The following is a 21,295-nucleotide window of genomic DNA, read 5'->3' as shown; positions in this document are numbered from 1 at the left end:
CTTGCCACTAGCAAAAGTATTTTTTTCCAGTTGTATGTTCCATCAGTGTAATTTTTCAGTGGAATTACTGCCAGTCACTGCACAGGAGCTGCATGTCGTTTCCCATCAGTGCTTATTGGAAAAACTTTGCTGGACCCAAATGGCATCTAAGAGGGTTGTTTATCTACCCAGTGCAGTGAGGGAAAAGGTCATATCTGCTGGCTGCATTTATACTGTGTTGCTCAAGAGTACTAGGAGGGGAATGGTCAGCATTCTGCCTTGATTGTCTTTCTGATGCCTTATACAAGTCCATAATGAAATCTTGCTTATTTTCTTAGGCAGGCTCGATACTGCTGGTTCACTGGTGGATTGTTCAAGTCTGTGCAGTTTTACTGCTAAGTAACAATGAGGCAGGTTAGATTGTACCACATCTTGTATCTGCTGCTCTTGTAATGTTACACTTTACTCCAATTTACTTATCTGAATCTTGAACTACTGCCTTGTATGCTTGATGGCTGGCATTGTGTGAGGTACATGGTATTCAGACTTTATGCTTTGCTTACATTTTCTGGACTTTAACCTTGTTGATGTCTGTTTTTCAGAATGTAGATCTTTCAGTTGATGAATCTAGCCTTACAGGAGAGACAGAACCATGCTCCAAATGTGTAGTACCTCAGCCTGCAGCGGGCAATGGAGACCTCACATCCAGAAGCAACATTGCTTTCATGGGTACACTAGTTAGATGTGGCAAAGGAAAGGTAAAATAACTATTCCTATCTGCTTAGCAAGTAAATCAACAGTTGATGTCTAAATCCTAGTAGTTTCTGTGTAACAGACCTGTATTTCCAAAGAGATGAAGATAAGTGATGCTGAAGATTTTAGATTTTGCCTACTAAACCAAATTGAGGTTGTATAGATTGTAGAGTTTAGCTTGAATATCTGACCTTGTGAACACTTTGCAAAGGTGATCCCAACAGCAAACCAGTGCAGAGGACCTCAAATTGGCAAACTTCTTGTAATTTGTAGCTTTTAAATGCTATAATGCTGTTAACTAGGAGGGTATCTCCAACCTCTATGCTTCTCATTTCTTTTCTGCTGATTGCAGTTTGGATGCCATTCTTCATTCACATTGGAAGAAAGTTAGAGTTCACTGTGAAGATATGAGCATTCTCGAGTAACATTGCATGGACTATTTGGAAGTGCATCATGATGTAGCAGTGTCGTGAACGTGATGAGTTTTAGCCTGATTATTCAGAGGGAGTGTGTTATTTCAATGTTATGTTTATCTCCTTGTTTTTTAAATTATTTGAATGCATTGTCATTAATACAAAATTGTCTTCGGCAGCTGAGTGGTTTATAGTTGGGGATTGTAATATTGATTAGAAATGTGTTCACCCTGAAGGAAATGGAAACCCTTGCAGAGTTTGGTTTATCACAGTTCATGGACAAGCCCCCCCACCACCACACACACACTTTTACACATACTCATAGATATCTTTACTGATTGTGCTTCTGTTCTTGATTAGGTTTTGTCCAGTGGTCTAAGCCTTATCACAGGATCAGATACACTGGAATCTGTTTAAGGGATTCCCATCCTGTGTAATGCTCCGTTTGTTGTGATTCAGGTGGCCTGATCTCCATAACCGTAGTAATGTTAAAGGTTGGTGGTTTAGTATAATTCTGTTTAATTTCACAGATGCCTTTGCTTCAGTAGAAATTTTCAAGCAACATCGCTGTAAATCCTGAAAAACTAAGTGTATTCCTACACTTACCAGTAAAAAATGTAAATAATTAAAGTTATTAAAAAGAGGTTCCTTCACAGAAGTCAGGTTTTGATTTGTACCTTGTCAGCAGTAATGGTATGCTCACTTTTCCTGACTTGTGTCCCTGCACACACTAGGCATCAGGTTATGATATTAGGATTACATTTGGATTACCCTTATTAATGCATCTGTTCTCAGCATACTAAGTACATCTGTCACTGATCATGATCTGTGTGTGGATGACTGTAGCAGTATAATTTATTACATAAGGGAATCGGCCACAGCCTAACACTTGCTCAAGAAGCCTGACTACCACAACTCTGCTTGAGCCTTCACAGACCAAAACCCTCTCTATACAGAGATGCATTTCTGAGTTCAGGATAAAAGAGGAGGTTGACTCACTCCATCTTCAGTTCTTTTTTTTTTTTGTGTGTGTGGGGCTACTGGTGTGTGCATTACTTGGCGTCTGAGTTTATGATCACGCACGTGATGCCTTCAGCCATAGAACTCCAGTTGCAAATCTTTGAAAGATGTTTTTTTTTTCCTCCATATTTTCCTTTTCTGTTTCTGTGATGTATATCTTACTTGGGAAACTGTTGTGGTTCTCTGCGTATGCTTCACGCAGGTCTGATGAAGCTTTTTTGAGTGTGGGCATATTCCAACATAAAGAATGTAATTCTAAGCATCTCACTAGGATGGGGAATATTTTAAATGGGAGACAAAGGAAATATTGGTCAGTAAAAAGATGGGTTATTTGAATGGATAACTGTTGCACAAAGATTCATTACATATGGAAACATCAGTGTGCTAACAGTCTGCCCAGCCAACTTTAACTCTGTTTACACAAGACTACAGATCATTGATCTGTCCACACAGATGCATGTCTGTATCCTGGATAAAAGACGATGCCAGACCATTCAGTCTTCATTTCTATTTTTGCCATAGTTGTGAGCACTTCTTAATGTCTGTTTCCTGTCACTGATATCCAGCTCTTCTATTTTCATATTTTCTGTTCCGTTTCTGTGATGTTATTTATAATTGCAGTTCCTAGGGTAAGGATTATAATTCTAATTGTCTTTTTTACTTAGAAAAGTATCACCTGTCATTAACTTCACAAATTTGTGAGTTTATGTGAAGAAACATGGAGTCCCTCTTACAGTGTGGTTGACAGAAGAACTTAGATGCAGTGTTGCAGGTATCCGAACAGTCCTCTACGTCAGGTGAAGGCCTCTTTTCCCCCTTGAAACCCTATAGGAAAGAGCCTTGACATAAGGAGGTTAAGAGGAAAGGACCATCAAGTGAAATACCAATGAAGAGGATTGTTGTAACAGTGTTGTATAGGTCTGAGGATGCCACAAACAGCCAGTCCATGGTAATGATGTTTGTAGTTTGTCTGACAACACTGAAGGACTCCCAGCTATTACCATAACCACCTGAGAAGAGTGACTCTCTGACGTTAGCGCACCTTCTTGGAAAAGAGTACAAGAAAGAAGGAATGCATAGACCATTGGTTAAAGCAGTGGACCTCTAGCTGCAGTATGTAATGCTTACTGAAGAGAAAGAGCTCAGTTCTTCATCTATAATGCCTTAGGCACATGGGGGGAAAATAAGCAGGAGTATTGTAGGAAACTCATTATCAGGAATCTGAGACTTCTTTTTAGCACCTCAGAAAATGTTCTGTGCCTAGTATGCTGCCCCATTCTGAGCAGTCTGTCACACTCAGTTTATTCAGGACCTTAACTCATTCACTCCAGTGAAGCTCAGGAAGTTTGCAGTGTAACTTTCGATGGGCGGAGCTTAAGGCTTTGACAGAATCAAATTATGTCCTCACATTCCAAACAAATGTTCGTATTTCTGAAACCACAGTGGTTATGAAAGAAGTATAAATGGGAAACTCTTCAGTGCAAACTGTTTTTATAGTAGTAGTATTATTTGGATTCTAGGTCTTGATCCGAAGTTTATAAGTCACAATAAACACAGTAACTATTACATTTGTAATGTTTTGTAAACAACTTACAATATCTCAGCAGCCACTCTAATTACACACATACTGTCAGCAACATTTTATTTATCTAGCTGACAGCACTCATGAGGCTAAGGAGTTCTGTTTTTGTTACGTGGTTGTTCAGATATTTAGAAAAATGTTAACATTATATCTGTATAAATTAACATCATAAAAACAACAGATGTTATGTGATCCTATCTCGCCTACATTCTGTACTGATGGGCTTGGAGCCGATCCCTCGGCTCAGACTCGGCACGCTATGCTATAGAGCGAGGCCTCTTATTGGCTGAGCTATTTCTTATCCCAGGATGCACCACCACTAATCCCCCAGATCTCATTTGCCGCTTGCAAGCTAGGACGTGGTCTTAAACTTGGCTGGGCTAAGTACTGTTTATTCAGACTTTTCCTGTCAGAAATTGTGTTTAATTGAACCCAAAAGCTGTTTTAACAGCTATCGTTGTTGTACGAGTGTATTTGAAAATTTTTGTTGTGAGAATTGTGTTTTTCGTTAAGGGAAGGTTTCCCGTTTAAGTTAGAGGGGCCTTCCCCTTTTCTAGCTAGCGTTTTGTGTTTACTGGTCAAGTACCTGCTTAAGTTAGAGGGTCTTGACCCTCAATTTATGTGTTTTTGTGCTACTAGTTCGTGTACTGTTTTTGTGTAAAAAAAAAAAAAAAACTTTAAACTTTCTTAGTTTTTCTGTGATAATCTGTTTCCCTAGGTAGTCAAAATGTCTAAGGAACATAGACCCTCCAGGTTTAAAAAGTGCGCGAGGTGTGGTTATAAGATGTCCATAACGGACGACCACTCGTGCGTTTATTGTTTAGGCGCCAAGCACCTACAAGAGTCATGTAGCGTGTGTCACGCCTTCTCATCAAGGGTCCTCCAGGAGAGGAAAAACAAATTAATCCTTAAAGGGTTAATTAAGCCATCCTTCGAGGAGGCTTTATCTTCTTCTCCCTCTCCTTCAAAAAAGAAAAGCGTCGGCTCCGACCAGTCTGTCGGAACCGACTGCCAAAAAACCTAGGCAGACTTCTCCATCGGCTCCACGGACTTCGGAGCCGAGGGCGGAACGGTCTGCCTCGATGCCTCCAGTCTCGACCCCTCTGGTTTCGGAGCAAAGGACTGGGGCATCGAGAGGCGGGTCACCTTCATCGGCTCCACTGATATTGGAGCCGATGAGGGTTGCCGGCTCAGACTCTTCCCCTTCGGCGCCGAAGTCCTCATCGGCACCGAGGGAAATTGCCTTGAGATCTCCCTCGGAACCGATAATTATAGAATCCATTCGGAGCCAGTCCCCTAGTCCTATGGAGCCGATGGAGAAATCGGTTCGGACCCGATCGATATCGTCCAGATCCTCCAAGATGTCTGATTCGGACATCGACAGGGTGCTCCTAAGACTCTTCCAGTCTCCGGTGTTCCAAAAGTTAGTTTCAGCTCCAGCCCATTCGGCTTCGGAGCCGATGGTCCACCCTGCTACTATGGTTCCTCCTCCAACAGCCTCGGCACCGTTGGAGCCGGTGCTGGTGGAACTGGTGGAGGTTTTAGGGTTGGGCCCGACCCTTACTCCAACTCCGGCTCTTGAGTCGGAGTTCGGTACGTGGACTTCTTCCGTCGGCCCCGGGGGGGATGCTTCGGGACTGATGTTTTCGGTCCCAAGTCTTCCTCTCGGTGCGTCGGCTGCGGGAGTGCCGTCTACTGTCGTGGCCACGGAGGTGGGACCCTCCCAGGATTCTGGTGGTCCCGCCTTCAGGGCTATGAGGAGTGCATTAGCCAAATCATGTTTGGCTACCTCCACGGTCTCCCCAGCTCCTTCCCTGCATACCGAGACTGGGTCTTTGGCAGTCCCCCTGTCCTTAGACAGCGGAGCCCCGGGGCCTGAGGTTACCCCCACTGGGGTCCCCCCCCCCTCCTGGAGGTCCTTCTGAAGCTTCTTCGGAAGAACCCCCCAGGAAAAGATCATGCAAGAGGAAGCACGTTGACTCCCCTGATGAGACTCTTACATCAGACACTGATCTCGATGATGCAGAAGGGTCCCCTAAGTCGTCCTCAGATGATGTCTCCTTTGCAGACATCCTGGAAGCCCTTAAACAACGAGGCGGCTGGCAGTCCAAACCCCCTTCTGCTGATGAGTCGGTGTTCCTTAAGGCCTTCGGGGCTCAGCCGTCCGCCTCCTGGGTGTCTCCGCCCTTCGACGAGCTCTTGGATTTGATCTGTCGAAGGGCGTGGGAACACCCAGACTCTATGGAACCGGTGCCTGCTCGTCCTAATAAGTTCCTCTCAGCACCCCTGAAAAGAGTTCCTAACTAAAGGTGTGGCTGTAGATGCTTTGGTGGTGGCATCTGCTACCCAGCAAGATGTAGCAGAGGCTTCGACGTCCGTCCATCCTCCTAATAAGGAGTCTAGGAGCATGGATCGGTACGGAAAGCGCACCCTAAGTTCAGCGGCCTTCATATTAAGGTCCTTGAACTACCTTACGCACTTTACCAGATTTCAGAGGGATCTGATTAAAGAACTTTCCGATACCCTCTTGGGTAACCTGCCTGAGGAGCTGACCCAGACGGTTGGCTCTCAGCTGGCTACACTGTCGTCCATTTCAAACTCGTCCATGAGGCTCATTTCTTATGCGGCCGAAGGGGCGAGTAGAGCGGCGGGTACAGGCATTGCTCTACGGAGACAAGCCTGGCTCCGCCTGTGTCATTTCGCAGAGGCCTTTAAGTCTTCCTTTGCTGACGCCCCCTTTGATGGGTCCTCCCTGTTTGGACCCAAGGTAAAGGACACACTGACCTGCTGCGAGCAGGAGGGTAAGACTTTGACTGCCGTAGGGGCACGATTTTCCACTCCCTTTCGGCCTTACCCCAAGGCTAAAAGAGGAGGGAAAATGTGGTTCCGTAGATCTCAGAAGCCTTACCCCTCTCAGCAGGATGATCCCCCTTCCAGAGGCAGGAGGGGAAATTCTTCCGGAAGACGCCGTCCCAGAGGCGGCAGAGGCCCTCGCAACACTGGAGACCGCGAGTCCTTTCATGGCTCTTTAGCCTTTTACAGTCCCTGAGGGATTGCCCGACTGTGCAGCTCCTGAGCCAGTCGGGGGTCGTTTTTCGAAGCACCTAAAAGCCTGGGAAGGTATCACTCAGGACCGATGGGTGCTTCGAATTATCGCCGGAGGTTACACCATCCCTTTCTCTCTCTCCACCTCAGTCCAAAAAAATCCCTGACCCGCCACCCAGTCAACGGGAAACTGCAGCCTCAGAAGTTTCAAAGCTGCTGCAAAAAGGAGTCATCCAACCGGTCCCCGCAGACCAGATCGGATTAGGGACTTACTCAAGATTATTTTGGTGCCAAAAAAGACCGGGGACTTGAGACCCATTTTGGACCTCAGTATTCTAAACCGTTCAGTCAGAAAGTCCAATTTCCGAATGGTCACCCTACAAACCATTCTCCCATTGCTGGAGAAAGGTGTTTGGATGTGCTCCATAGATCTCAAGGACGCTTATTACCATATTATGGTACATCAAGCATCCAGGAGACATCTGCGCTTCAGCCTAGGAGGCAGTCATTTTCAGTTCCGCGCGCTGCCCTTTGGTCTCACCACAGCCCCCAGGGTGTTCCACAAGTGTTTGGCGGTCGTGACTGCTCACCTGAGAAGTCTAGGATTCCAGGTGTTTCCGTATCTAGATGACTGGCTCCTAACTGCCACCTCCAAGCATCTACTATTGCGGAGCCTACAAGCCACTATATCACTGGGCAATACCCTTGGAGTCACCTTCAATTGGCCAAAGTCTGTGTTGCTGCCATCTCAACGCATAAGATTCATAGGGGTAGAGATAGACTCAAACTGAATGCGGGTCTATCTACCTACAGACAGAATTCAAACCATACAGTCTCAAGTTCAAGCCTTACTTCCCAGATCCAAAGCCCCAGCCAGAATGATCCTGCAACTATTGGGATCCATGTCCGCCACGGTTCTTCTAGTTCCACTTGCAAGGTTGCACATGAGAATTCTCCAGTGGCTTCTTTCAGCTCAGTGGTCCTTTCAGGAACTCCCTCTCAGTCACCTCATATGGATTACGGAAACCTGCAAACGGGACCTTCGCTGGTGGCTAGTGCCCTCCAATTTGGATCAGGGACGACCCTTTGTTCTACCTCCTCCTGCGGCCACTTTGACCATGGGACACCTCCCAGATGGGGTGGGGGGGGCATTCCCTGGGCAGGTCAGTCCAAGGCAAATGGCACCCAAAAGAGACCCTACTTCATATCAACATCCTAGAAATGAGGGTGGTGCTTCTGTCCCTTCAAGCCCTTCACGATTACCTCCCTCAGGGCGTGATTGCCGTTCACTCAGACAACATGTCAGTTGTCTGGTACTTGAACAAACAGGGAGGGACCAGATCCTATCCTCTTTGCAGAGAGGCCATGAGGGTTTGGGAATGGGCAGTGTCGACCAAACGATTCCTAGTGGCTACTCATATCCCAGGCAAGTCCAATGTGATAGCCGACAGATTGAGCAGAACCATCCTCTCTCCTCACGAATGGTCTCTGAACATCACGGTGGCAAATCAGATTTTCAGCAAATGGGGAGTTCCGTGTTGCGACCTCTTCGCGACTCCTCTAAATACGAAGTGCAAAAAGTTCTTCTCCCTCACCCCGGCTCCGGGGAAGAGCCCCATGGACGCACTAGCCCGTCCTTGGCCCACCGGCTTGCTTTATGCCTTCCCTCCAGTTCCTCTCCTTCCCAGGATGATCCAAAAGGCATCTCTCTTGGGAAGCAAAATGATCTTAGTTGCTCCTTACTGGCCTCGTCAAGTATGGTTCCCCTATCTTCGGAAGTATGCTCTGGAAGGTCCATGGTTCCTGGATCAGATCCCAGACCTTTTGGTTCATCAGTCGGGACTATTCCACCAGTCCCTTCACACCTTAAAATTGACGGCTTGGCTCCTCCTCTTCCGACTATAGTCAGGAGTCATACATTGGATCCAGAAGTTGTACACATCTTATCTTCGCCCACAAGTCTGCTACAAAGAAATTGTATTCTAACAAATGGAAAAGATTTGCTATTTGGGCTCAACTCCGGGGCCTGGATCCCATCACTATTCCCGTATCAGAGGTACTAAAATTTTTAACTTCTCTTTTCAATCAAGGCTCTTCAGTCTCTACCATCAAGGTTCAATTGGCAGCTATTTCCAATTTTCACGAATCTATAAACCCACCTTTAATGAGCAACAGATTGTGTAAGACCTTCTTGAAAGGTGCTGCGCTTTTAAGACCTCCGATTTCTCATCCTGCTCTTCCATGGGATCTCAATGTGGTGTTACGCGCCTTAACTTCCTTCCCCTTCGAACCGGCAGCGACATGTGATCTAAAATTTCTATCGTGGAAGACTGCTTTTCTGGTGGCGATTACTTCTGCCAGAAGGGTTTCAGAGCTTCAAGCTTTGTCTGTGAAACCTCCGTACTTGGTTTTTCACAAAGACAGAGCATCTCTCAGGCCAAATCCTACCTTTGTACCTAAAGTTTGTTCCACTTTCTGCCTACAACAATCATTAGAACTTCCAGTCTTCTTTCTGAAATTTTCTAACAAAGCGGAATTCATATTCCACACATTAGATGTCCACAGGCAGTTGCGTTTTTATTTAGATAGGACCAAACAAACAAGGAAAACAGATCAGTTGTTTGTATCCTTTGCAGACAATAAATTGGGCAAAGCTGTCACAAAGGTCACTATTGCCAAATGGATCAGGGACTGTATTACTCAAGCTTATTCTTATTCTAACAAAGAGCTTACCACCTCTGTCAAAGCTCATTCTACAAGGGCTATGGCTACTTGATAGCATTTCATTCTAAGCTTGCCATTAGTGACATTTGTGCTGCGGCTACATGGTCTTCCCGCACACCTTCATTTCCCACTACAAATTGGATGTGGCATCTAGAGGACGAGCTTCATTTGGTTCCACAGTGCTCAGGAGTGTTTTCCAATGAGCCACCCAGGATTTAGGTGCTAGGACGCTGTCCCATCAGTACAGAATGTAGGCGAGATAGGATCACATAACATCTTTTAGTTATGTACTTACCATAACTTTAGATGTTTGGGATCCATCTCGCCACATTCCCAATAACCCACCCTCCTTCCCCCTGCCTTGGAGATCAGAGGATATCAGAAGGTCCAAATCCTGTTGTTTCATCTTGAAACATCTAACAATGTTATATAAACAAGTTGTGCATGTGTGCATGAATGCGGACAAACAAGATCTGGGGGATTAGTGGTGGTGCATCCTGGGATAAGAAATAGCTCAGCCAATAAGAGGCCTCGCTCTATAGCACAGCGTGCCGAGTCGGAGCCGAGGGATCTGCTCCGAGCCCATCAGTACAGAATGTAGGCGAGATGGATCCCAAACATCTAAAGTTATGGTAAGTACATAACTAAAAGTTAATATCTGTTTACATGGACTAGACAGAGGTCACATATTAAATAAGTTGAGTTTGCCATTGTGTAAGCTTTAAGATGAAATCTTTTAAAACCTTACACACAACATGGAATTATTGATGCAAATATGGACAAGCAGTATTTGATGCCTAGATGTGTCGGTAGGAGTTAACTGCAGATGCACCTGTAGGCATCACTCAGATGTAATGAGAAGTATTTAGTAGAGGATCTCTTCCTGCAAAAGTAACCAGTAATGAACTCAGGCATCCACTTATCTAGACAGATCTAGTGAAGAGAAAATACTGCTTTGGTTGCGGATGCCGATTCATCCTTGGAAAAAAATGAGGTACAGGTCTTTATTTGTCTTTTGTTAACCAGGTTGGTCCACTGGGCTGGTGGCCCATTTTCAGTGGAGGCCTGATGAGAAAAGCTCAAGATAAAGAAAACAAGTTCCAAAATTTGTAGCAATTCTACAAACATTAGAATCTAAGAAATATGGTAGAGTATGTTAAGGGTATATAATGCATACATTTGTGACATAAGAGATAATGTACATAGTATCATGAAGTCATTCAGTAAGGACAATCAACAATTAACAACGAATGTAAAAACGAGTAAAATTGTGATCTAGAAAAATTGGGTGGGTTGTAGGTAGGTGGAGTGATTACAGGTACAAGATGGAGAGTTGACCAGGTAACTCTTTAGTTCTCTTTTGAAATTAATGGGAGAGTGGATAGAGTGCAGATAATTAGAGAGCTTGTTCCAAGTTTGAGACATGAGCATTTGTAAAGTAATTTGCCTATAGTTTTATTGGGTCTGTAGGTGTCCAGTAGGTTTTGGTCAATGCTGCAGAGGGATCGAGAAGATTTATAAGGGGATAAGATAGGAAGGGGCAGTTGGCAGGTTTATATAGTAAAGAATGAGTCATTTGAAGCTGAGATAGTAGTAGAAGATGAGGGAATTCAAGCCACCAAAGTTGTTTGTGGGAAAGGGAATGGTGGGATTTGTATGGAAGGTTGCAGGCAACTCTGGCTATGTGGTTGTATGTATGATTGAGTTTAGTTAAAAGGTTTGTTTGGAGGTGGATAAAAATAGGGGGAGGCATAGAGAGAGCAAGGGAGGAGGAGGTAGGCTTGGGCAATGGAGGTCCTACAGGTAATAGTTAAGAATTTTTTGTTTCTATACAACAGTCCAAGTTTTGGGTTGGTCTTTTTTATGGACTGTTGTATGTGAATGTCAAATTTCAGTTGATCATCAATAGTGACCCCCAGCAGTTTGGTGTGCTAGTCTGCATGAATTATGTTATCTAGGTTAGAGATAGAGAAGGATGACCTATGATTGGCCATTGATCGTGGGAGGAAGAAGAGTAGCTTGTTTCTTGGGGGGGGGGTTAAGGATGAGTTGGTTATTGAGTAACCAGTGTTCAATGGTTTTAAACGAGGTTTGTGTCAGAGTGGAGGTCAGTAGGGTTGTTGGAGAGGGTAATAAGATTAGACTTGTCTGCGTATTAGATTAGAGTAGATGTTCAGCAAGCGGAGCAAAGGTTATTAGAGAAATATTGAAGAGCAGGGGGCCTAGGATAGATCCTTGGGGAACACGTGTGTTGGGTAATAAGGGAGAGTATGAGGACACCCATCTAACAGATTGATGTCAGTTAGTTAGATAGCTAGAGAACCAGTTAGTAGTGGAAGCAGAGAGGTTGAGTTTGGTTAGTTGTTACGAAGCTTAGGGTGGGAGATGGTGTTGAATCCCTTAGAGAGGTCAAGGAATAGGCATGACGCCAGTTTGTTGTCATCTCTAGCTTTGACTGTGGTCTGTGTAAAGGAAAGAAGGGCAGTGGAGATGCTGTGGTGAGGCCTAAATCCGTGTTGAGAGGGGGTGAGGAGATTTTTCTGGAGTAAGTGTTTGAGAAGCTGCAAGTCATTGCATTTTTCTAGTATTTTTGAAAGAGGTGAGAGGATGGCTATAGGGCAGAAATTAGCTGGGTCTGTGGAGCTACATCGTTTATGAAGTGGAATTATATAGAAGGATTTCCAGATGTTTGGGACTAAGGATTCTTTTATGGAGCAGTTTATAAGGACACATACTGGATAATCTATGGTACTGGCTGCGAGTTTGAGAAATTGGGGGGTTAGATTGTCGAATGAGGGAGAGCATGGCTTAAGCTTCAGAAGGGATTTTATATAAGCTGTGGGAACATGTTTCAGGGAGAAGGTGGAATGGGGATTGAGAATGATTGGTGTCAGGAGGAGTTAGGTTGTGGATTGAGTCTATGAAGTTGTTTGTTTATTAGGGAGGCTATTTCTATAGGAGATTTATCAGGGAAGGGGTTGGGGTAGAAGGTTTTCCTGGGTGAAGAATATTTATAGAGTGCCAAAATATTTTAGGGTTAAAAGTGTGAGTGGATTGAGCTTCTATGTAGTAATTTGTCTTGTCCTGGGCAATATGTTTTTTAGTAAATTTCTTAGTTCTTTAAATTTGAGGAAGAGAGAGGAAGATTTAGGATTTAACCATTGTTTCCAGGTGGATTCTGAGTTTCACTAAAAAGGCAGCACAGCAGAAGAAAAAATGGAATAAACCAGTACTGGAAAATGCAGCTCAGTCATACAAGTTTAATCAAGGTAAAACCATTTATTTCATTTAGAACAGTCCTCAAACATCCTCAAATTCCCTGAGTTTCATGGTGGAGAGGGTATGTTTGGAGAGCCAGGTCGAGAGGTTTCGGCAGTCTCTATAAAGATGGGTTTTAGGGGTATGAGGTGGTATCCTTTGTATAGAGATTGGGAGGTGATTGCTTAAATAGTCAGGTAGAGTACTGGGATTCTGGTACTGATTAGGATTGGAGGTTTAAGAGACAGTCTAGTAAGGAGCTTGGGTTTTATTGATATGGATGAGAATAGAAATTAGTTGGCTGAACCCAAAAATGTTAATACTAAGACTAGGGGGAGGGGCGGAGTTTGTTCCAGTCAATTTTGACATCACCAAGTAGTATTGTTCCATGTGATAGATTCTGGGAAGTCCCAGAATAGGATAGATTCAAGTACTAGAATATTACAAGAAGGGTTATAGATGGATGCAATTGCAATTTTCTTATGGGGATTAAGGTGGCAGTTGAGGAAGATGAGTTCTGCAGGTGAGAAATCGGGGGGGGGAGTGAGAGGTGGGTAATTTTAAGATGTTGTGAGTACAAGATAGCTACCACTCCACCCTTTTTTGGATAGTCTGTCTTGCTGGAATATGTTATAGCCTGGGGAAGGATTTCTGAGTTTGTAATAAGGGGTTTGAGCCATGTTTCTCTTAGGGCTAAGATGTGGGGAGAGTAGCTGGCAATCCATGCATGTAAAACTGTAATTTTATTTGTGAGACTTTGTAGGTTTATAGAGTAGATGTAAAGGAGTTTTGATGTGGAGGTTAGGAGTTGGTGATTAATGAGGTGGATTTGGTAGGGTTGGATGGGGTTGGGTGGTCCAGGGTTGAGATAGATGTCCCCAGCTGGCAGGAGAGTGATAGGGAGTACAGCTGGTTTAGTTCAAAAGCAGTGGCAGGTAATACGTTTAAATTTCTGTTTAGAGGGAGGAGAGTGCGAGGTTGAGTTTAAATTTGTGATAACGAATAAACACAGTGTTATATAGAGAGGGTGATATAGGAAAAGGCGAGCCATTTGTTGAAGGTGGATGTTATGTGTGGGAGCGTAGAGGATATAGGAGTGTCCGGGATGTTAGTGATATTAGGATAACCAGTAGAGGATGAACAAGATGGGTGGTAGAAGGAATTGTAGTTGCATATTATGAAAGTGCATAGGAGAATGTGAGTTTGCTAGAAGAGTGGGCTTCGTAGATAATCAGGAAAGGTGTTGGGTGATATAGCAGAGGAGAGAGGTAAAATTTTAAGTGTAGAAATTGGAAAAGTGGTGGGGGGTATGAGATGAGGGAATTGAAATAGCTGAGGGCGTGAGGTCTCAGAAATTGGAGTAGGAGTATGTTAATAGGATAATTTGGGTTGTAGGAGGTATTGGTGATTAGAGCAGAGGATGCTGTGATTGGAAGATTGGAGGTGGGGGGGCAGGTCCTAGCAGAGAACTTGAGTATAAATCTAGAGTAAGCAGAGATGGGTGGGAAAGGGGGTAGGGGAGCAGAGCGCGGGTGAATGGAGCAGGTCTATAGCAAAGAAAAACAATCAGTGAAGAGCAGAGCTGTCAAGTCTAGAGGAGATGCGGGTAAGTTATTTAGCGGTAGAGGAGGAAGACTTTGCACAATTCAAATGACATCCTCCCTCAGATATGAATTGGATGAGAGAGATTACATCCCGTCTGTATCCCCACAAGATTTTTAGTGACACCTTCAGTAGGATGAAGGAACATTTCAAATGGGAGACAAAATAAATATTGGACAGTATAGTGAGGTGTTTTGATCTCCAGAGCCTGAATGAACCAAAACCTGCAGAGTTTTGTGTAATTTCTGAAGCCTTTGGGGACAGTTTCCTAGAAGCTTTCATATCACTAGACTACCAACTTCCCCAGCCAAGAGACTAGACAGTTTTTTATAGGGACCAGCAAGTACCTTAGTGCCTCTAAAATCCTGGCAACAAACCCTATCATAATTTCCCTGGTATCATTGAAAGACAGTAAGATGGTCCAACGGCCTAATATATTACCAAACAGGAAAGATGGTATTCTAAATATATTAGATAAGAAGGTGCACACATCGGACGCTTTGGCTTTTAGAGCAGTAATTTGCAAAATGCATATAATTAAATGTCAGACTGAAATCCTGGCTCAAATAGGTGACCTATAATTTGCAGAAGTGGAATATAATTCTCTTAAGTTTCAGACCTTTAAATTTGTTTATCTGTACCAGGATGTGGGGAAACATGATCAAAAGAGATTACAGTACTTGAAATGATGTTTATAGGACATTGGCTGCAGTTTCAATCAGGCAACATTCTTGCTCTGGGATGCAGAAATTACCGGAGGCTGTCTAAAAGGAACTACTAAATGCCCCTTTGGAAAATGATTTCTTTTTTGGTAAACCCCCTCAAGACATCTTTAAGTAACTGTAAGAAAATGGCACTATTATGCAAATAGTTAAGTAAGATAAACAAAAGCACAGCAACCCCCAAAGTAAACGGTTCACTCAAACATATTATAAATAAGCTGCAGACAGTGAGTAAAACCAAAGAACGATCCAGCAGTTAGCAGTGTAAAAATAAATCTTTAATTACATATACTGAGAATACTGTAAGCTCAACTATTACCAGGAAGCAAACTGATAAGAGAAGTAATGTTGTAGGCATATATGTGTATTATAGTAGTAATTGTAATAATATCACCAACATTTTTAAGAAACATTGGCCAGTGCTAACCACTGATCCTGTGATTAAGGATGTGATCTGAGAGACCTAGGTTCTAGATCTATTACAAGTATGCTATATTATCCGAAAGCCATCCCCGATGTTGACATAAACCCTTTTAGTTTAGGTATGAGACCGTGTTTGTCTTGTAATCTTTGTAGTTATATTAGTATGGGGTTTGAATTTTTGTACCCTGGTACACCACAGCTCTTTACATTTAATGTTTCCGCTGATTGCAGGACATGTCGCGTGGTTCACCTTGCAATGTTAAGTGTGTAGATCATTCTATTTGGATAAGGCCAACAGATCTTTAAGACAAAGCATTAAAGAGCATTTATATAATAATAGAATTTGCTCTTTGAATAATTCTTTAGCGAAGCATACAATGGATACTAATAGTGACCATGTTTTCATATTCATAGTGATTGACGTGGTTCAGGAAACCGTAACGTAAAGGTGATATTAGAAACCATACGGAAATGATGGAAGCAAAGTGGGTCATTAGAAAGCAGGTACCCCGCAATTCCTTTTTAAAAGCCAGAGGTCTATGTTGCGTGGCAAGATCATCTGTATACATGTGTTTTTATATATGTTTTTACACACATATATTATTTATTTTTACAGTTATATTTTTACTGGCTGTGTTACTAATGAAGTGGGGTAACATTTTTAAAAAATGTGTAAGGATTATTTCATCTGTTTATTTTGTTGTTTCCTGTATATAATAAGATTTGTTAGGAAATGACATATAGCAGAGGTAAGAAAACTATTCATTGGCTACATAATTGGACCTTTTTCGTGCAGCGTTGTCAGTGATTGGTTGAGAGTTGTATACATTGTTTAAGTAGCTTTTGTCATTGTATTTGTATATTGGTCTGAAGAAGCAATGTATTCCATTGTGAAAGCTCTTACCATTTTTATATGTAATTAAACAGTTGTTTTTACACTGTTAAACACTGGATCATGCTTTGGTTTTGCTCATTGTCTGCAGCTTATTTGAAATAGTTAAGTAACTTTTTTTCCCCCTCTAGTTCCAATTATAGTATGAATTATTTGTCCAAAACTGCACCTTTCTTTAGATGCCAGTCCAAAGGTCAACATGCAAAAGATGTAAAATTTGGAGAAGTATAAGTATGGTAGGGGAAGAGAAAGAACAAAACAGGCAGATGAGCAGTAAGTAGTTTTAACACTTACTCTGAGCAGTCCCCCCCCCCTCCCACTGAGCCAGCTCATTTCAGAAGCAGAGTACCTTCCAGCAGGCTTGGTTTGGGGTTAAGTTCATATAAGTGGGTATTGAGCATCACAGCAGAACTCTGCATGCTTCAGTTTGACACTATCTCTCCTTTTATGGAAAAAGCTTCTAGTTCTGGAGGAGCAGCTGCATCTTTCTTTACCCCTTGTTCAAATTCAATTGTATTTAAGTGTGTGAACCCAAGCACTGTACGATCAAAGCACTGAACAAATGCAACAATAAACAGCATACACAATCATGAAAATGCAACATCAAGCAAATCTGTTTTAAGAGCAGTTTAAAAAGACTGAAGTTGAAGATATTTCCAGAAATTATGCTGGAAGATGGTGTCCCATTGACAGCCCAGCTATCTAGAATTTTGTAAATTATATGTCATTTGAGAATATTAATATGATTTTTGTAGAATTGAGACAGAAGGACATACTGCCAGCCCAGCTATCTGGAAATCCATAAATAGTTATGTAGTAGATAAGTGTACACACCCTGTTAAAATACCAATCATTTTTTTGTGATATAAAAAAATGAGACCACATTAAATCATTTCAGAACTTTTCCCGCCTTTAATGTGACCTATAACCTGTGCAATTCAATTGAAAAACAAAAATTCTGTTATGGGAAAAATATAAAAAAATAAAAAACACAGTAAGCTGGTTGCGTAAGTGTGCACACCCTTAAACTAGTACTTTGTTGAAGCACCATTTGATTTAATTACAGCATTCAGTCTTCTTGGGTAGGAGTCTTATCAGCATGGCACATCTTGACTTGGCAATATTTGCCCACTCTTTCTTGCAAAAGTGCTCTAAATCTGTCGGATTGCGAGGGCATCTCTTGTGCATAGCCCTCTTCAGGTCACCCCACATATTTTCTGTTGGATTTAGGTCTGGGCTGTGGCTGGGCCATTCCAAAACTTTAATTTTTCTTCTGGTGAAGTAATTCTTTTGTTGATTTAGATGTATGCCTGGGGTCATTGTTGTGCTGAAAGGTGAAATTCCTCTTCATCTTCAGCTTTCTAGCAGATGGCTGAAGGTTTTGGGCCAAAAGTAACTGGTATTTGGAACTGTTCATAATTCCCTCCACCTTGACTAAAGCCCCAGTTCCAGCTGAAGAAAAGCAACCCCAAAGCATGATACTGCCACCATCATGCATCACAGTGGAGATTATGTTCTTTTGGTGATGCAAAGTGTTGTTTTTGCGCCAAATGTACCTTTTAGAATTGTGGCCAAAAAGTTCAACCCTGGTCTCATCAACCATAACATTTTTTCCCACATGTTTTTGGGAGACTTGATGTATTGTTTTGCAAATTTAGCCAGGCCTGGATGTTTTTTGTATAAGAAAAGGCTTCCGTCTTGCAACCCTACCCCATAGCCCACACATATGGGAGAGTACAAGAGATTGTTGTCACATGTAGTACACAACCAGTACTTACCAGAAATGGCTCCAGCTCCTTCACTGTTGCTGTAGGTCTCTTGACAGCCTCCCTGACCAGTTTTCGTCTTGTCTTTTCATCAATTTGGGGGGGGATATCCAGTTCTTTGCATTTTCTCCACTTTTTAATGATCGTTTTCACTGTGTTCCATGGTAGGCAGTGCTGTGGAAATTTTTTTGTACCCTTCTGACTGATACCTTTCAACAATGAGATCCTTTTGATGCTTTGTAAGCTCTCTACGAACCATGACTTTTCTGTAGCAGGTAACTGAGTAAATGTCAGGAAAATCCTACTAGGACAGCTGAAATTTATTTGAGGTTAATCAGAGTCTCTCTAATTGATGGCAGGTGTGTACCCAAGAAAACTGAATGCTGTAATTAAATCAAATTAGTTTAAGGGTGTGCACACTTATGCAGCCAGCTTATTGTATGTTTTTTTTAATATTTTTCCCCTAACAGATTTGTTTTTTTTCAATTGAGTTGTACAGGTTATAGGTCACATTAAAGGTGCAAAAAGTTTTGAAATGATTTATTGTGGTCACATTTTTTTTTATATCAAAAACCTGGCATTTTAACAGGGGTGTGTACACTTATATCCACTGTATGTCATTTGTGAATATCAGCAGGATACAAATGCTTGTGTTACCACTATATTAGAACTGTATGTCATATTGCATAGACGTGTGTTGAAGAGCGATTTTTATACAGTATTGTAATTGTTTAGATGTATGCATTTTAACAGGAGATTAGCTTGCAAAGCTTAAGAATAGTTGAAATAGAAGTACTTTATTGACGGGCCCTAAACAAGAGAAGTTATCTTTCAGTTTCAGTCAACAAGCGACAGGTTGTCTACACTAGGGATGACTCCATGTGTTGTTTTGTAAGTGTTTTATTATTTTATGTCTCCTAGTAGTTGCAGACATCTGAAGGCTATGTATTTTCACAGAGAGATGTTAAATGCTACCAGCTGCATTGGGGTTTAGCCTGGGAACTGAAGTCAGGTGACAAAAAGTGATGTCATGCTGAAAGTATCGCAGCAGTAATATGTGATATTAATTTAAGAACTCTCAGAGAGTGACAGAGCATTTTGTATTTTGTCTTTGACCTGGAAACATCCATTTACCACTTCTGTCTGCTTGTTCTGTAAGTTTGTTTTTAGGGCATAGTAACTGTTTTAGATTCAGATAGGAATATAGTAAAGTATAGCTTCAATGTTTTATTTAGATCAGGCTGTCTTGCGATGTTTTAAATATTTCATGTGATTCTGAACTCATGTAACTGATTACGTAGTATTGTCTTGTTCTTTTATTAAATATATTTAAGCCTATCACCATGGCTGATTATTTGTGAGAGATATTTAAGGTCTGAGAGTACTTGCATATTTATTTGGTGACACTGTGGCCCACTCTCAATAGCCTTGTCTCTTGGTCAGTCTACCATTTGGATTAATAGTGACATCACACAGCAGGATTGGACAGCCTTTGTTATGGATCTTAAAATAGCTGATAAGGAGCTGGCTGGTGGCAGTGAAAACTACCTTATAGTCCGAACAGAAGGGGGCATAGCTAGTAAACCTGCGCCAGCTTTTCCCCGGTGTGTGTGTGTTTGTGTATAAATCAGATTTCAAAGTGTGTGTGTCAGCTACTTGGACCAGGGACTCGAAACACTAGTTTAACAGAGAGAGGGTGCTGGAGGTCTTAGCATGGCCACTCATCCGAGATCTCAACTCTATAGCTGTGCCAGTTGGGAGTCTTATTGGGGATTTGGAGAAAGAAGGAGAAACGACCCCCAGACTGACTGTGATCTCTGTGTGCTATTAAGGGAAATTGCACTTTACTGCGTGTGTACTTGTAATCCTTCCAGTGTGTATGTTCCCCACTGTTGCCAGTGGTGAGGATTTTGAGGCTCCTTGATTACTGGGCCAGTGCAGGGGCATTACAGATGGTTCCATAATGCAGATCCTTGGTAAGTAAAATAATGTAAATCAGAAGAATTCAGATTATAAAATGGAGTGGAAAGAAACTTTTGTGAGTTGGAACAGTGAAGAATGGGGGGACTATAGGTATGTTAAAGATCCTTCAAATGTGGTGGCCCATGGTTATGAAGTGAAAGCTACCCAATAATAATCTTATGCATAATACAATATTTAACTGGCAGCCAAGGTAAAGTGTACAAAACTGACATAATTTGATGATGTTTTGGAATACAGGATAGTAAGCGTGCAGCAGAATTTTGAATAAGTTGCAAACGTGTAAGTTCAGAATCTGGGAGACCAGCAAGTAAAGAATTATAGTATAAAGAATTATAGTAGTATAAATGTGAAGAAATCAAAGCATTAAGCACAGTAGGAAAGTCAATGGGAGGAATAAGGTGATCAAGGAGATGTTCCGAAGATGAAACAAGATGACTTGACAACCACTGAAATATAGCCTGTAAGCATCAGCTGGTCATCAAGAATGTACACCTTGGACACAAAATTTAGTTTGCTGCCATGAAACTGAATGTCGGGCATCAAAACTGGAAGAGAGGAATGTCTCAAGGTAGCATGAGTACTCATTGCTACCATTTTAGAAGGTTTGAGTTTGAGTCTGTTGCTAACAAGCCATTCACAGATAAGTTCCAAGTCATGAGAAAAGGGATTAAGGCATGGCACTGAGACCTGAAGGAGCAAGAGGTAAAGCTTTTTGTCATCAGCATAGCAATAATGTTGCATACCTTGAACAAAGAATATTTCCTAGTGACAAAAGATAAATGGCAAATAGTGAACCAAGAATAGAGCCCTGTGGACTCCCAATGTCCAGATGGTAAGAAGTGGAAGAATTCACACCAGACACAACTCTCTAAGTGAGACCTGTCAAGTAAGAAATAAACCAATTTAGTATAACACTGGAAAGGCCACAGCAATGCTCTAGTCTATCTAAAAGAATAGAATGGTCCACTAAGTGAAGTGGTGATGAGAGATCAAAAAGGACCAAGATGGAATAGTTAGATTGGCCTCTTGCAACTAGGAGATCATTAAAGATTCTAGCAACAGCTGTTTCAGTACTGTGTCTTGCTCTAAAACCTAGCTGATTGGATCTAGGAAGGCTTAGTCTGATACAAATG

The 21,295-nt window shown here is 42.2% G+C and overlaps 1 protein-coding gene across 1 annotated transcript in view; it reads left to right on the top strand.

Annotated features, from left to right (window-relative positions):
- Positions 1-21,295, top strand: part of ATP2C1 (ATPase secretory pathway Ca2+ transporting 1) — a gene marked incomplete in the record, with an annotated part of 2,099,819 nt that overhangs the window by 759,770 nt on the left and 1,318,754 nt on the right. Inside the window, 1 exon segment of the mRNA XM_044066734.1 lies at positions 582-737. Within this exon segment, the coding sequence (XP_043922669.1) occupies positions 582-737 (156 nt within the window).

The sequence above is a fragment of the Protopterus annectens genome, chromosome 3.part1 (assembly GCF_019279795.1).
Source record: "Protopterus annectens isolate FY-2018-M chromosome 3.part1, PAN1.0, whole genome shotgun sequence".
In the NCBI taxonomy this organism is placed as follows: Eukaryota; Metazoa; Chordata; order Ceratodontiformes; family Protopteridae; genus Protopterus; species Protopterus annectens.
This window is presented reverse-complemented; position numbering and strand designations above follow the sequence as displayed.